At 38.2% G+C, this 17,158-nt stretch overlaps 1 protein-coding gene across 1 annotated transcript; it reads right to left on the minus strand.

Annotated features, from left to right (window-relative positions):
• Positions 1-888: 888 nt before the first annotated feature.
• Positions 889-13,361, minus strand: LOC129224186 (sal-like protein 1). Its single transcript, XM_054858604.1, has 5 exons — positions 13,259-13,361; positions 12,339-12,744; positions 10,877-11,218; positions 4,875-5,173; positions 889-3,896 (listed from the first exon to the last, which is right to left on the minus strand). Exons 1-5 carry the CDS (start codon positions 13,359-13,361, stop codon positions 889-891), a joined length of 4,158 nt encoding a protein of 1,385 aa, XP_054714579.1.
• Positions 13,362-17,158: the final 3,797 nt, after the last annotated feature.

Here is a 17,158-nt window from a genome sequence, read left to right on the forward strand (position 1 = left end):
ATTTCTTTGTATCGTCATCAATAAATTATTTTCCATAAAAAAAAAGAGATTTTTTATATAATTGAATAATAATAACTTCTTTATATCATCATCAATCAAATTATTTTCTGTCAAGAGAATCAACGGACATATTATATTTTTACATATAATTCATTCTTTCAATAAACTGACATTAATTATTCAATCAACTCAGGCATTCAAATTCATTTCATACATTTGTTCTGGTCTTTCTTAAAACAAATCAAATGAGAAATTAATTTTGGTATAACACCAATGAGGAACAGAGAGCGGACGTCAACAGCTTTGACTTAAATGTTGTCCCGCACTGACATAAATAAAACTAGCTACACGAATTTACGCAACACCGAACTGCAGTAACGAGAAAATGTATCACAGAATAACTGAAAGCAAAAGAAAAAGTTCTTGTAAATAATTGCCCACGAATGTAGTTTTGGACACTTCACCAAATAAATCTGAAACTATTCCGAACACACGAAACGTATGCTATTTCAGCATACGAAGGAACTCCGGCAGTCTTTGTTTTTCCTCACCTATGCGAAGCTAAACATTCAGGTGAATACGAAACTTGAAGATTTCTAAGCGAAAGTTTCCGATTAATGAAACAATCGGCAGATGTAGACTAGGTGGTTCAGTTCAAATTCAGCTTTGATCTCATGGATTTGTACACAAATACAAGTTTATATAACAGATTACACTTATATTACACTGAGTCTCAACGACACACAAACACTTGTTCTTCTGTTTCACGAAGGATCACAGTACAATTTTTGGAACATCCTTTTCCAACTGGGCTCGTATCCATTGTCACTCAATCGTAGCGACTAGCGTGTTTAGGAACTTAATACACTGATGAACCTCAAGGAGTGATTAAGCGACAGAATCGGCCCGGGTAGCGGTATTGGGCGCGTCTGAAGTCTCTTTCTTGCAGTGATTGTTTCTGATGTGCATTTCGAGTTCTGTGGAGGACGTGCAAATCTTGCTGCAGATATTGCACGAGATCTTCCAGGGCCAGGAGACGTTCATCTCCGGGGCCGGGGGCGTCATGGCCGGGCGAGTGTCCTTTCCCTGAGACAGTATTTGATTTTGATTTAGGCTGCTTTCTTCCCTCTGCTTGCACGCTGCGCTGAGCAGGGCCAGTGGTTGCTGGGGCACAGAGGAGGAGGAGGAAGTGGTGGTGGGCGGGGGGCCGTTGCTGATCCCCGCGGTCTGGATGACTGATATCTCGTTCATCTTGGGGGGATGCTGGGGCGGAGGGGGCGGCAGCCCGTTCATGAAGGGCGAGAGGTAGGGGAAGTAGGGTGCCTGAGGGAATTCCCCGGGTTTGGCACCGGGCGGAATCTGGAGAGGACCTAAGTCGAGCGACATGCGACGTCCCCGACGAGAAGTGCTGTTGTTCCACATGTGTGTACCCATGTGCACCTTCAGGTTGCCCTTGGTGGTGAAAGCCCTTTGACAGATGTGACACTGGAAAGGTTTGTCGCCGGTATGGGTGCGCATGTGGATCTGGAGAGCACTACCGCTGGAGAAGGGCTTGTGACACACCTCGCACATGTGTTTCGGCTGGCCCGGTGCTCGTTTGGGTTGCGGAACTGGTACAGGACTTTCTGCAGGGGGTCTTTTGATAGGGGCTGACTCTTCAGGTGACTTCTTTGGAGATCTCTCCCCGTTCGTCTCCACCTTCTGAGAGCTACTCACAGTCGAAGACGAGCTGTTAGTGTTACTGGTGGAGAATACCTGCGAGGGGAGATCTCGGATTTTGTGAGTCAACATATGTTGCCTCATATTACCCTTTGTAGAAAAACCCCTGTCACATACTTCGCACCGAAACGGCCGCTCTTTGGTGTGGCTGCGGTAGTGTATTTCAAGTGCACTCTGGCAAGCAAACGTCTTGAAACATATCCTGCATGTGGTGCCCATCCGCGAGTGGGGCGAAGCGAAAGGAAGACCGGCCAATGGGAGGTATATCTTCGTGTCCGTCGGCGATGGGCGCTGAAAAGCTGGGGAATTCCTCGGCGTCAGATCGAGAGGTCCACCCACGACACTACTCTCGGACTTTGGTGTGCTGTGATTGGGAAGTGATGGCAGTCGTGGTGACTCTCCTTTGCCGCTCGTTCCTACACCCCCGGGCGTAGATCTGTCGTCTGCCGAAACGTCCGATCCGTTCTTGCTTGCTGTCGGAGAAATGTTCGAAGGTTTAGGTGGATAGCCAAAGTCTCGATAATAACCAGATACGTTCAGACCAAGACCAAAGTGAGGTGGGAAAGGTAATGGTTGGGTGACGTTGCTGGTTATGCCTTTGACGTGGTTTTCTAATGCAGCAAGGGAAGCTGTGTAGTCTGATGTGCACGTAGATACACTCATTGCTGGATAAGTGCGGTCGCTTCCATGAATAGTAAATGGTAATGGACAGTCATTCGGAAGAGTCATTGGTAGAGGTCTGTCACTAGCAAGACTAATCACAATTGAATTGTTCGGTTGACTAGAGAATTTCGGTGGGGATTTAGCTGAAGAAGGGCTTTGATCTTCAGCTTCTTGACCATTCAATGGTGAATGGTCCGAAATGTTACTTGGTGACTGATTATGATTTAAAACAGATTTGATATTCGCCTCATACTCCGACTTCATGTCTACTGGAGTACTATTATTCGAATTTCTGCTTTTCTCCAGATCATTCTCTGTTTCTTTCGAACTTTCTGCAGCCGGCAAGTCATCCGTATCTTTGGGAGATTGCTCTTCAGGAGATCGTGCTAAGTCTAAAACAGGTGGTTTTGGATCTTTGGGACTTTCTGCAATGTTAGATGACGGAGAGCAACTGCTTGCGGTGCTGAGTGTTGGCGAAGCACAAGAAACTTGAGAACCGTTATTATTATCTAAGCCAGTGGGCTTGATTACAGACTCATTTGTAGAATTGTTTCTCAATTGTTCACTTGTTTTGGAATTAGTGAGGGCAAGAGGCTCAGCGTTCATCAATTGTGGAGGCAGCAGGAACTGTCTAGGATAAGAAGGTGGTAATAGTGTGGGTGGTCTGTCTTCATTCGGATTGTAGAGTGGCGGTAATTGGATCGAAGGATTTTCCGTGTGGTTTCTGACGTGCTGCTGTAGCAAAAGCGAGTTGGGAAACGGCTTGTGACAGACAGGGCACTGATGCATAAGCCGCGTCGCTGGTTTCGTGCGATGCACCCCCATGTGCGTTTTCAAGTTGCCTTTAGTCGTAAAAGCTCTACTGCAAAGCTTGCATTTGAAAGGTCTCTCGCCAGTGTGCGTCCTGTAATGCATCTGTAGCGCACTCTTGCAACTAAGAACCCTGTGGCAGATGATGCACTGGTTAGGTTCAATCAGTTTGTGCTCAATGTTGTCCACCAGTTGCTGAAGCTTCGAGGTCTCCGAAGTTTTAGTCACTTCTATGAGACTCTCCCATGAATTGTCGTTGGAGCCGATTCTCGGCAACAGGTCTTGGTAAAAAGAAGGATCTTGGAGGATGGCTTCGGACCCTCCATTATTGATCGTTCCATTTGACGAGTTCTTGTTCTCAGATTGCGAAGTGGAAGGAACAAAGTTTTCGCACGAAGTTGGAAGGAAATACGGGGCAAAGTTCGGAGATGGCCCAAACGATGGTTGGGAAGTCGCCATTTCGGATTCGTCGTCGTCCATGCCGTCTGAATCGACATGATCGTCGTCGTCAAATCGTTCGACATCGATTTTCAGCTCGCGAAAGTTTTCGGCCGTCATGTTCTCGTCCGAGGATTCGTCGGAATTGTCACTGAAGTTGGACATATCGTTTGGAGATATGCTACGACTGTTAGAATCCAACATTGGAGATCTTCGTCCATTGACTGTTGATGAGAAATCCAATGCTTGTTCTAATTTCGTCTCACCTAAAGGGAAAACGAAAACTTTAAAATAATCGTACAAAACTTATGGCACATATTAAAAGATTACTGCATTAATATTATTCTATGAAAAAAAAACTCGAAGAAATTCGTTGATCATCCTAGCACACGAAATAGTCACAATGCAATAGGCCTTCGGATCGTATTTTCAATGGGGTATAATTGTACAACTTTCGTAACAAAATTGGAGAAAATAAATTGAAATTTAATATGTATATTACTGCTAACAATAGTGTAAACGTTATTAAGAACATGAATTTGTTTGAACATCAAATGTAGAAGCAATTTCACCCGTCATATCTAGACGGGCGATTTTCTAGTAACGTAAGAATGCGGAAGATTGATGTGCAGTAGAGATGAGACGGGCTCGGGCTCCATAATAGAAAATAGGTTTCGGGCTCGGGCGGGCTCATGCTCAAGCACAGATATTCAATCGCCAATCTCTATACAAATTCAAAGCAAATAAATATTTTCCTACTGTAAGAAAATGAAAGGAACATTTAAATCAACTCAATCAATGTCAAATTTACCCCTCCCCCCGCCAAAAAAAACCAAATAAATTAATTAATTAACGCTTATTTATAGTGTTTTTTGCGATTACTATTGCAATATGTCATACAGTAATGCATTTGAAGTGCAGCATTTCAAGAAAATTTAGAAACTTTTCTCTGTTAATAAAAACACTTGACGTAACATTTTTTTATTAACAGAGAGATCAGGTCCGACTGTAGAAGGCTCGGTTTTTGATACAAGAAAGTTTCCTTCGGGCTCGGATTTTGGTCCGAGACAATATCACTCGGGCTCGGGCGGGCCTGGGCTCTCAAAAATGAGCCCGAACTCATCTCTAATGTATAGAGCATTACGAGAGAAGATTTCAAAATCCAACTCCAAGGCAATCGTAAATGAAATGGCATTATTCTTTGTTTCATGTGCCAATTTGTTACCATGACAGAAAAGTCTCACCTCTTGTCCCAGAATCTTGTGCGAAAAGTAAGGGAGGGTTCTCTGTCCTGCTGTCGTTCTGTTCCGGCTGTCTGTGCTCGTCGCTGCTCCCTCCGAGCTCCCTGTGTCTCTGGCAGTGAACTTTGAGGTTCCCTTTGGTGGAGAAACTACTTCCGCAGACATTGCAGCGGAAAGGTTTCTCGCCAGTGTGCGATCGCAGATGGATCTGGAGAGCACTTTCGCTTCCAAGAGTTTTTCCACAAAAGTGGCACCTGTTCCTATGCGCCGGGTCCGTTGAGTCAGACTTGGATTTTTTTACCCTGGAAGAAAAGAAATGAATATTTAGACTCATCGATGTATTGAATATGAATTCTTTATCTATATATATAACGAGCTGATGTGTGCATCACATGACTTCCTTTTACACCAATTTAATGCTATTTCCCTATTATTGCAATTTTAATGGGATTCTCTCTCTAACTCTTTAAATATCACTAGCAATGGCCACATTGAAAGCAGATTTAAAAAAAAAAAAAAAAAATCGCCAAATTTTTCGCCAAGTTGGCGACAAAACTTGGCAACCAAAAGACTGGCGATATATCGCCAAGTGACCGCCAAATTATAACACCACTTGAGTTTGCATCGAAATTAACAATGATTTCCCCCCAAAAAGGTGCAAAAGACCCCTTTAGAAACACCCGAATGCAACCAAAATTGGAGGTGCACAACTAGACCCCACTACGAGTCTATGTACCAAATTTCAACTTTCTAGGACATACCATTTTTGAGTTATGCGAGATACATACGCACATACGCACATACATACAGACGTCACGAGAAAAGTCGTTGTAATTACCTCGGTGATGGTCAAAATGGATATTTCGCGTGTCTATACATTCTTAGGCACTTTTCCGCATGTGGTCGAATCGAAAAAAAAACTCAACATTCATTTGGGGGTGAGCAAAATGGAAATTAAGGGCGATTTTTGAGTGAAAATTTTTTCGCGAATACAATACTTCCTTTTTTGTAAAAGGAAGTAAAAATGAATGTTTGTCTGTGTGTCATCCATGAACTCAAAAACTACCCGGCAGATTTGGCTGAAACTTTCGCCGTTTGTTATTTTTTGTACAGTAAAACCTGTAAAGTTGACCACCTTTGTAAGTTGACCACCTGTCTATGTTGACCGCTTTTGTCAGGAACGGAATTAGTCCTATGTTATATGATGAAGGAAAACCTCTGTAACTTGACCACCTCTCTATCTTGACCACCTGTCTATCTTGACCACTAATGAACACCAAATTTGGTTTGGAGCATTGTAAAAAACCCTTTGTAAGTTGACCACTTGGTTTATTTTTTTAAATTTTACTTAGCAAATTGTTTTATTTTATTATTTTTTTTATAGCTTTCCAAGAACATTTTTGATACCAGACCAGCGTTTTACTAACTAAATGAAACAGTAGCATAACTAAACCACCTTTTGAGTTTAACCACATGGGAAAACTATTAAGAACCCTTTTATTCCCCATACTTGTTTTTTTTTTTTTTTAATGAAAACATGTGTCAATGGAAAAGTACAAAGTATTTTTTTCCAGTTGTAAAATTTTGTGACAACAATGGAATTGTGCTAAAGAGTAAAGTTGCTTGCATTGCAGTATTTCTGGTGCAAGGGATTAAAAGATACGACATTTTCCTTCTCAACTGCTTTTTTAAACTATGAGAGTTCAGCTTGTTGCTCTTTGTGTTATAGTTTTACATAAAATGACTTCAAAAAGCAAGTTAGTTGAACTTGTGATTGATAAAAAGTATGAAATATTGAAACTAATTGAAAAAGGAGAAAGCTAGAGAAAATTAGCTGACACATATGGAATTTCTAAAACTAGTGTCTAGTAAGTGCGCCAAATTCAATAAGGAGTTATTTTGTTGAAAAGTAGATCATCATGGAGTTATAAATGTATATGAGAAAAATTTGCAATTTGAGAAGCTATGAATTTTTAGGAACTATTAATATCAAATGAGTAACTTTTCATAAACAATAAGATTTTTTTTTTTTTTTTTTTTGATCAATTTACTGAAATTTTAAATTTGCATGACACATTATACGTCATTCTGGGAAAATAATCTCTAAAAATATTTGAATAGCATTTTAAAATATTGTTTCAAAGTAATGCTAAACAATGAAAGTGAGTTAAACAGAAAGAGTAAGTGTCAATCATTAAAAAAATGAATACATGGTGCAAGAAATGACAAAAAAAAAAACATTACTCCCTCCATAAGTTGACCACCTGTCTAAGTTGACCACCAAAGGACTGCACCGCAAGTGGTCAACTTACACAGGTTTCACTGTACTGGGAATGTTTATAGACCAGTTCGAAAAAAATCCGATTGATAGTTCCTTTTTTATTTCAACTTAAGTCACAATCCATTGGATAAATACAGTGGCTCCCAAAAGTCTTCGTACACCTACCACTTTCAACGAAATAGGCCCCAATCCATTGGTTAGAATTAAAATTTCGGAATAGGTATTTAATTATAAGATCTATGATAAATTTTTAACAAAACTACATAAAAAGTTTTTAAAAAATATTAAAACTTAATTTTTTAAAAATCAAAAACCAAAAAGTGCCGGAAATTTTATCTCACAAAAGTCTTCGTACACTTCATAAAATGTCTATATATTATTGAATAATCTAACTTTTGATTAAGTTATTAATTAGTAGAATATCATACAGTATTCATAACCCCTTTTAAACGTCTGGGAATAGATTTCATTCTTTTTCTTTCTTTTTTTTTACGTAATTTCTGAGTAAGTGTTCAACCACACTTCGAATCTTACTGTTTCTAGCTCTATTTTCGTTTTAAAGCCCTATTTTCGTAATCTAGCCTCCAGATATCTCTAAATACGTTACATTAAGTTAAATTCTGGAGATTGAGGGTTTTTTTTTTTTTCTAAACTTTAGGACAATTTTCGAGGCACTAGACGCACACGTTGAAAACCGTGTACTTCTTATCGTTATTTTGATAAAAAACAAAGTTGTTTCCAATAACCAAATTTTTGGCTAAGAGTTCAAAATTGGTTTTTAAAATATTTAAAGGAACAGCATGATTCATTATTTCATCAAAAAATTACAAACTACCAAGTCTTGATGCTGATATGTACCCTCACACTAGAACACCTCCACCGTCCTGATTAACTGATCCAAATAAGTTCTTAAGAATAAGTTCCTAATTTTTTCTTCTATTTACAGTTGTACAATAATTTAACAAAAAATGTTGAATTAATTTTTATCTGCAGATAAGACGTGATTCTAAAACGTTTTTAGCTTATTTATCGTTGATTTTGCGACGAAAAGCGTAAGTTTTCTGTTTTTCGCGCGACCAAGAAAATTTCTGCGGAAGAGGTCCCATTTAATCCAGCTGATCAGAGAACTTGGCGGACAATTTTAGGTAAAAATTAAATGTAAAATGTTTCATTTAACTCTGTAGAAACTTTTACAGCACTCAAATGTGTATTTTTCATAAATTTTTTACCTTTAAATCTCCGATCACGTTTTGTCAACTTGGCCGGTTGACCTTTTCTTACCTTGTTTTCGGTCCGATTCCTTTCTTTAAAGCATTTTATCAAGCACTTTACTATACATACAAATAAATTAAGTAATTTAGAGACATTTCAAACCAATTTACCTCTACTGTGGGGAAAAAATTCAAATTTTGAATGGTGTTCGTGGTTTTTTACGAATACCAGCCATTTTACAGTAATAAGCCCAATATTAAAGAATAAATAAACAAAAAATTAAAGGCAAATGACTTATGAGGGTCAACACAATGCAAAAATATTAATAAAACGGCATATGATCATTTTAATCGTGAATTTATTCAAAAATATTTGAGTGTACGATGACTTTTGTGGCGTGTTATTTCTCTGTCTCTTCGTTTTCTGACCCATTTCAAAAAGAAGATCCGTCAATATTTTGAAAAAACCAATGGGTTGTATTTAGAATGACATAGGAATCATGTAAAAAAATATTGGACTTCATATTCGAATTCTGTTTCGAATTATTTTGGTTTTACTAAAAAATTTCAAAGTGTACGAACACTTTTGGGAGCCTCTGTACTAATAAAATTATCGGCTGCAGAAATTAATTCGCGTGAAAGATCTCATTGATAAGAAGTTAGCTGTTGCCATTTTTCTTGAGTTTGAACGAATAAATTCTTTCTTTATTGTTTTATGACTTTTCATGCAACGGGGGGATTTAAAACTTTTTCTTTTAGCGATGGATTGATCTTGCAAACTGCGTGAGTACAAAATTTGAGTATAGTCACGGCTTCACTTGATACCTGGACCGATTATTATGAAAATTGCTATATATATGTATTTTTCCACGGAGAAGGTGCATAATATGCTTATTGAAGCCACTCGCCACCAGGTGGCACTGCAGAGTAGCAACTTCTGCCCCGTTCAACCGATTGTCATGAAAATCAGTATAATGATGTATTTTTTTGTTGGCGTAGCAACGCGCGTCGGGTACAGCTAGTACGTTATATAATAACTGGTATTGTGATTGGCCTCAAGTGTTTGACTATTTAAATAATTTCTCGTTTCCAAAAAAAAAAAAAAAAGCCTAATTTCCACAAACTCGTTGTTCTTTCTGAACAAAGTTGAGTCCATCCAGGGGCGGATCTAGAGGGGGGGGGGCATGGCTCCTCCCAAAACCTTGTGAATGTAGGAATTTTTTTTAAAAGAAAAAAAAAAGAAAGAAAATATTATGAGGAAAATTTCAAAAATAACACATGAGTGTTACTTTAGAAAATTTAATTTTAAGAATTGTAAGTTTTAAATGGGAGAGAATTTACATCCCTCTTCTTGAAACAAAACTATTTTATTTCTAAATTTTGCTTCATCGTATACATCATTTCTTGATGCATATGATAGACAATCTTAGGACACTAAGATGATCTATGGATGCTGCTGTCCTCTGAACACATCTATAGTTTACAAGATCAAAGAGAGCCTAAATTTGTGTTTTATGGCTTTAATTTTGAAACTTTTCTGGAGGAGTGCCCCTTATTCCCATGCTCCTCCACAAATGACCCCCAAAGGTAACTAAAAATTGATGTCCATTTCTTTAAAGCAATAAATTATAAATGAAGATTTTTTGGTATTAATCTTATCTTAAATTTTTATAAATTCTTCCTATTTCTATTGTTATTTTTAAATTCTAACTTGGCATAAAAACTTGAAGACGGGTAGGGGCGGTATTTTTTCGGAAAAATCAATGATCAGGCACTGTTTGAAAAGTGACAGTTAGGACAAAAATCCAAAGAAAAAAATTCCAAATAGCCCCTCCCAAAATGATCGGCTAGATCCGCCACTGAGTCCACCTTGAGTCTTTGTCCACTACATTGAACATGAGTGCCATCCTGAGCAGTGAAGATTTATCTATTCATCTTTACTGTTAAAAGTAATCAAATTTGATAAAAGTCTTCAGTGGCCTTTACTCCCGAATGGAGTTGGTCCATCCAGTGTCCGTGTCAGCTACACTGAATATAAAGGACGTCCAAAACAAGCAGTTTTAAGTTAGTGACATTAATGTTTTCCATTAAAAGAGTCATTTTTGACAAGATTTTTGTCATTTTTACGTTCTTAAGAAGTTTTGTGACTACGAGAAATCTATTTTTAAAATAAAAACTACCATTGATATTTGCTAAGGAACAAAATTAAAAGAATGTTGCAAGAACCTGACTAAAGAAGTCAAATTTACTAAAATTCTTTACTCTATCCTTTATCTTGAATAAAATTGAACCTATTTTGCAGTCCTTATGAACTCCACTAAGCTTGGAACGACATATCCTGTACATAAAATATCCAATTATAATCAATCTATGCAGATTTAAAAAGTCGTTCATTAGAAAAAAAAAACTTTCATCTAACTTTAAATTTATTAATATTATCATTATTTCTCCTCAAAAAATCAAATTCGCAAGAGCCCATCAGAGCTTTGCTACAGAATAAAATAAAAACGCACCTACAGTCTTCGTCAATTCCGTTGAGCATAAACGACCTCCTGGACATGGAGTCTTGCAGATATCTCTCAGCCTGTTTTTCAAGCAGGGCCAGATTGTTCGTCTCTGGAGGTGGTGGTGGAATGGGGCTGAGGCTTCCCGTTCTGCCCCCTTGAGGATAAGCCGCCATGACAGAGGCAGAGGCCACTGCAGGCCCGCCATCGGCACTCTGTGGTGGGGTCAAGGCGGCTGTCCCGATCAGGGGAGGGGGCGCAATTGTCGGTGCGGGCATCCCATCAGTTTTCAGGACAATGTCCTCAATGGTCTTGATTAGCTGCAGTGATTCCACATGCCTCTGGTGGAACCTGAAAAAGAAAGAAATGTACAGTTCGTAACATGAATTTTCTTATTTTTGTTTTTCTGGACATAATAGCTCGACTCAAGTCATCCGGTGTATCTGAAATCCGAGAGGTATGTTTCTGTATTCCACCAGATACTGCTGCTAAAAAAATACTCAATCACTTGAACAGGTTTACTTCAATTATAAAAGTCCTCTTAAATGGCAAATGAACTTCTCCATATCGTCACCTCAGAATAACAGTAAGATATCTTACGATTATTTCTGGGATTAGATGGCTTACTGACGATATGTGACTGCTGCTGTAGTGAGTGGCAATTATGTGTTGCAGCTTTTTGTTATGCATTGGTAACTTGCAATTGCTTCAAAATATGTTGACAATATACGTTTAGTCTGTTCCGCGCTGCCTTACCAAATAGCTCGATTCACAAGAAAGCAATGGGGAAGGAGAACCAAACAAAACAAAAGAGGGATCTTTGATCGTATCAGCTCAATAACAAGTTTTCGTATTAAGGCCATTTGTTCTTATAAGTCCACTAGTTTTTTTGAGTGTCTTTATTTTTTTAACATACGTCAGCCTTGCGCACGGCATTTTACCTTGAGACAAATGTTTTTGAATATAATTCCTATCTGTTAACTAAAATTATAACAATTGCCGTGCAATGTATTTTAATACTAGGGACACGTTTAAAAATTTTAAAACGACATTAAAGAATTTTATAAAGTTGCAAATATTTTCAAATCATAACGATGGTAAATGTTCCAATATACTCGGCAAATAACCTTCATGGCTTTGAGTACTTCACTTCCATTTTAATCACATTTTTACATGCTCATACATTGATGTGGCTGATAACTTCTTGAATTGTTCAGCGACCTTGTTGGACAGTTTTGATTACTAAAGCAATCGAGGACTTTCATACAAAGTCTCATCAACCAACACACAAGACACGTTTCGATCATTCCTAAGTTGAAACATTTACCCATCACAATGATGTAAAGATTTTTGCCATTTATTATTGTATCTTTTACAAATCTTAATTCCATCATTAAGACTTCCTGCTCTTTCTTTTGATCATATGGGCAGGGTTTAATTGCCTAAGAGGGAAGTAATCTTGAAAAATTACCTGGAGAAGAATTCTCTCAAGGCCAGATGATTCGACAAGAGCTGTCCGTGCTGAGCTACTGCCACTGTCGTGTTCTTGAGCTCTTCCAGCGTGACATTGGTGTCCGGCCTGCGTTGGGCCAGTAGCAGCAGAGGGTGGATGTCGGTCAGGTTCTTGCCCCAGATCCATTCCCGGGGTTTTCGGACTTTCTCCAGAAGAGGAGGGGTCAGTCTGTCGTCGGATTCGTCCATGTCATCGAGTTCGTCGTCGCTGTTGTCGTCAAGCTCGTCGAGTGGTGCCAGCAGGACGGGCCTCTTGCTGACACAGCGCTTCTTGTGTTGCAAGAACTCGGCCAGGGAGGGAAATTCTGCCCTGCATTTACCACAAACGTGTTCGTCATCTTCGGTGTCGCTTCCTGATCCGATTCCTGGGAAGGATATGAATATATTTATTAGCGATTTTGAGCATAGGAACCTTCTGTAAAATAATACATTATATCAGTTAGCGATATTGAACTTAAGAATTTTTCGCAATAAAATAGAGTATAATCTCGATTTAATGATTTTCAAGGGACTGGAAAAAGTTATCGTTAAATCAAGGATATCTTTAAATCGAGAAGCATATACATTCAATTCATCCGGACCAGTGAAATATATCATTAAAATGGGGGGGATCGTTGAATCGGGTATCGTCAGATCGAATTTATACTGTACGGGGCTGACGAGACACCGCATCAGAAAAGTCGGAAGCTATAGACCTGGTCCTATAGAAGACCTGACTGAGACTCAGAACAGCAGACATTTTAGCAGTCTTATGGGGGGATGAGGTCCTGGCGACCAAACTGGCCAGGGGCCTGCCTTGGTTTTCGGCGGCCCTGATGTTCTCAGATACTCATATTAGCAGTTAGCGACGTTTGCAAGTTATGTTTTAGATGGCATTACTGCATCCCACGTCAATAAACCTTAAGTCAAGATGGGAAGCATTATGGGAAGAAGTCAAGATGCTGCTGTCAAAATGTTTATTTGTAGTAAAGTACTGGCACATAACATTGGTATTGTCTGAATGTAAGTAAATTGAATTAAATCTTTTTATCAAATTAATTCGCTCCCATCTCCATCATATAACGTACTTCGTACTACATTTATTCTTCACCCCCATTCCCGACAGTACCACATTTTTTCAGAGACATTGAACTTGGGAACTTTTCCAAAAAATTCTGAATGAGTTAAGATCAAAGAATAGTAATAGAAATTGCGAACTCAAAAATAATACCAATAGAGTATTCAGTAGGTAAAAAACCCAGTAGCAGCAAATTTTTCGTTCTTTTTTTTTTTTTTTTTTCCCCACTTTGTCAGTAACGTTACTTTTATTGCACAAGTTTGCCTATTAGGTTTCAATTGGGGGGAAAAAAAGCACGAAAAAACGTCAAATTTGTTTCTTTAAATATCTCGAAAACTAACTTCTGCAGATACTGCCTTTTACCTGCCCACGACAGCATAGAACAGAAGCTCATGAAGAACCCTAGATCAACGTTTCTCAGCCTTTTTTAATCGTCTCTCCATAAATGCCACATTACTAACTTTACCCTTTAAACTTTACCCTTTTTCACAAATTGTCACATTTCAACTTACACCCTCTTCTCGTCACACGTCACGCTGTTTTCAGAAGCATATTGTTATAAAAATGTGATGTTAAAGCTTCTTGCTATCGCTCCAAACTGTCATTCACTAACTCCCTCTCCCTCAATGCGTGACATCATTTGTGGATGACCCCACGGGTAATTTTTTAAAGGAATTTCGTGGCCCTGTGAGTTTTTTAATTAATTAATTAATTTGTTTATTTTTTTATAATTTACTAGAGCAAAGGAAAAAAAATTTGAAAATTTTAATTTTTTAAGTTGACTTTTGTCATGAGCTAGTTGCAATGATAGTAAAACATAAAAATAAGTAATTATTGTAATTTCTATATATAAATAAATCAACCTTTGGGAGAAATTGCGGAAAAGTTTTGGCTGTTTTTGAATTCACGTTATAATTGTTATGTATCCTTCCCGCTCCTTTTTTATTTTATAATTTATTTATAACTAGCTGCGTTGCCCGGCTTTGCTCGGTCCACTTTGAAAATAAAAATTGTGTCAAGTGACGTATATTCAACAATTAGGCGTAAAAAATAAGTAAATAAAAAAAACATCATGATTTCCTTTCTAAACAATGACGACAGATATTAAAATACTTTTAAGAAATTAAATCCAGAAAGATGGATTTAAAATGCGTAACCATGGAAACACAAAATAAAATAAGTTTTAAGGAATTAAAATGCGAAAGAAAATGGTTCACAATTTGCATGGAATCGAGATTTCTGAAACTTGATTTTAAAAGGCTTGTAACTTTTTTTCCTTTCGAGATAAAAGCTTATTTTTTCGACCATAGGTCGAGTTAATTCTGGAGTAAAAAAGGTCGCTTTTTCCAATGGCGTCAAAAAGAAAGCTGTGGGACAACTCCTTCACTTTTCATTGATTTATTTAATGAAGAAAGTAGTACCTAAATTTCAGCTAAGCCTAAAAAAATTCGAGCTAAAAACGCAAATAACTTCCGCTGTAATAAAGTTAGAGCATTGAAACAAATAGCATAGAACGCGGAAAATTCTACCCTTTCGAACGAAATGTAATATTAATATGTGAAAGTAATTTTTCACCCCCATATTCAGGAATTTATGTGAAAATTGGGCCTAAATTGGAATAAAAAAAGAACTATTCATCGAATTGTTTTCGAACTGATCTGCAAACCTTCTCAGGACTTAAAGGAACAAACTGTGAAAATTTCAGCAAAATCGACCGGGTAGTTCTCGAGTTTTGCGAGTTCAAACAAACAGACGCTTTTTAGAGACTTCATTTTATACTATGTAGAGATTGTTTAATATTTTGGTCAAAGTATTTTACAGCGCTGCAATCGAATTTATTGTTCTCGTTTTCGCTTTGTTTGAATATAGTTCAGTTAATGTTCTGCAATTCACTTCTTTTAACTTAATTAAAGTAGCTTCAAAAATGAGCTATTCATCAAAGAATGAATAGGATTCAATCTATGTAATATGCATGCTATTCAGTTCGCCTAAAAGTTCGGACATTACTGGCTACACACAAAAAAAAGTCGTTCATTTTGCAACAGGTGGTTTACCAAGTGTTCTAATGGCGTGTGTGGGTGGGTAAGTTCGACTCGCTCAGATTATCACAGAATAAAACGCACTTAAACAAATAAATTAAGTACCTAGAATCTCAAATAAGCGAACAACACAAATAAAAAAAAAAAAAAAATCAGGAAAAAAAGTTCATTTTTGGCAGTAGCTTTTAAGTATAGCGTCCTTTGTGTTTGTTGAAGCGCGAGAGTCATATGAACGAACAACGCCTAATATCAGGCAGATTTTTTTAAAAAAATTAGAGTCCGGATGCACCGAAACACAGGAAATGAGCGATCGGGGGAGTGGGGGCAGATCCCATTCGAATAAAATGAAAGGAAAACTGCGATTTGCTGCACACGCGTTAAACAAAGTGGAGCTTTTTTTTTCGAGCAGTGAAAAAAAGGAGGAGGAAAAAAAAGATCATGATGGTGGTTTTTGCAAATAGCCTTCCCGATACAGATGAGTGATTGTGTGGTTAGCTCTGATGAGTGTCGGAAAATTATATAGGCGAAAATTGGATTTATATAATGATTCTGAAAATATGTATTGTGAAATACAGACATCTTTTTTATTTTTTCCAGTTTGAATTCTTTCTTTCGGAAAAATACAATAAATCCTCATTAACAGGGGCGTGCACAGAAATTTTGGGGGCCGTCACAAATGACATTAACGGGGCCCCCTCCACATTGTTAACCCTTATATTTCACACATCATTCTAAAAATATTGCGCCCTTCAGACTCGGGGGCGGGCCAACAAGTGTCCCTTCGCCCCCCCCCCGTTCACGCCTTTGCTCATTAATCCGGACCCTTTTAAACCGGACTTGACTTAATCTGGGCAGCCATAAAACAAAGGACGAGTTAGCGCAACAAGGTGTTTTCCTATTTTTCTCTCATGAAGTTTTGTGTTTCAATTTTTTGAATTCAAAATACAAATTTTTTCTAGGTACAACAGTACGTTTACGTAACTTGGCTCAATTTATAGGTTATTTTGTTTAATCTTCGCTTTCGTTAATTCGGACGAACTGGATCCCCTATTAGTGCGGATTAATGAGGCTGTACTGTACTTGAGTCGCGTCGGAGTCGGACTTATTTCGGGTAAAGGAGTCGGGAGTCCAGGGGTGCTCCTCCCCCCCAAAGAGCAAGGGTGTAGCCCCCAAAACAGCGAAGACCCTCCAAAAGCAAGATCCCTATCCCCAAATGAGAAATATACCCGTCAACACCCCTCTAAACATTTTAATGGCGCAGTCTGCGCCATGACCATACCCTTGGTGGTCACCCCTGCGTGAGTCGAAGGTTTAAAATTCCCAGAGTCGGAGCCTGTCACTTTCCCTCAAAGTCCACAACTCTACCAGTATCAAAGTCGGAGTCAGACTGTTTTCGGGGTAAAAAAAGTCGAAGTCCGTCTTTCCCTCCTGCTACGCAGCCCTGTTTTTAACGGCTTTTGAAAAATGTATGCGCTTTCATACTCAAAAGTATTTCTCACTACCTTTCCTAGCTTGATTTTCATATCTTGGTGAACATGGGAACATTGAAACAAATTTAAAAGCAAAATTCGCATAATGTTAGACATTAAACGTTAAATATCTTATGCAAAGCAAAAATATTGATTTAACTTTTTCTTCCGTGTGATTTTAATTAGAATTTTAATCGCCCCAATCGGTTCGAAC

Source organism: Uloborus diversus, chromosome 6, assembly GCF_026930045.1.
Source record: "Uloborus diversus isolate 005 chromosome 6, Udiv.v.3.1, whole genome shotgun sequence".
In the NCBI taxonomy this organism is placed as follows: Eukaryota; Metazoa; Arthropoda; class Arachnida; order Araneae; family Uloboridae; genus Uloborus; species Uloborus diversus.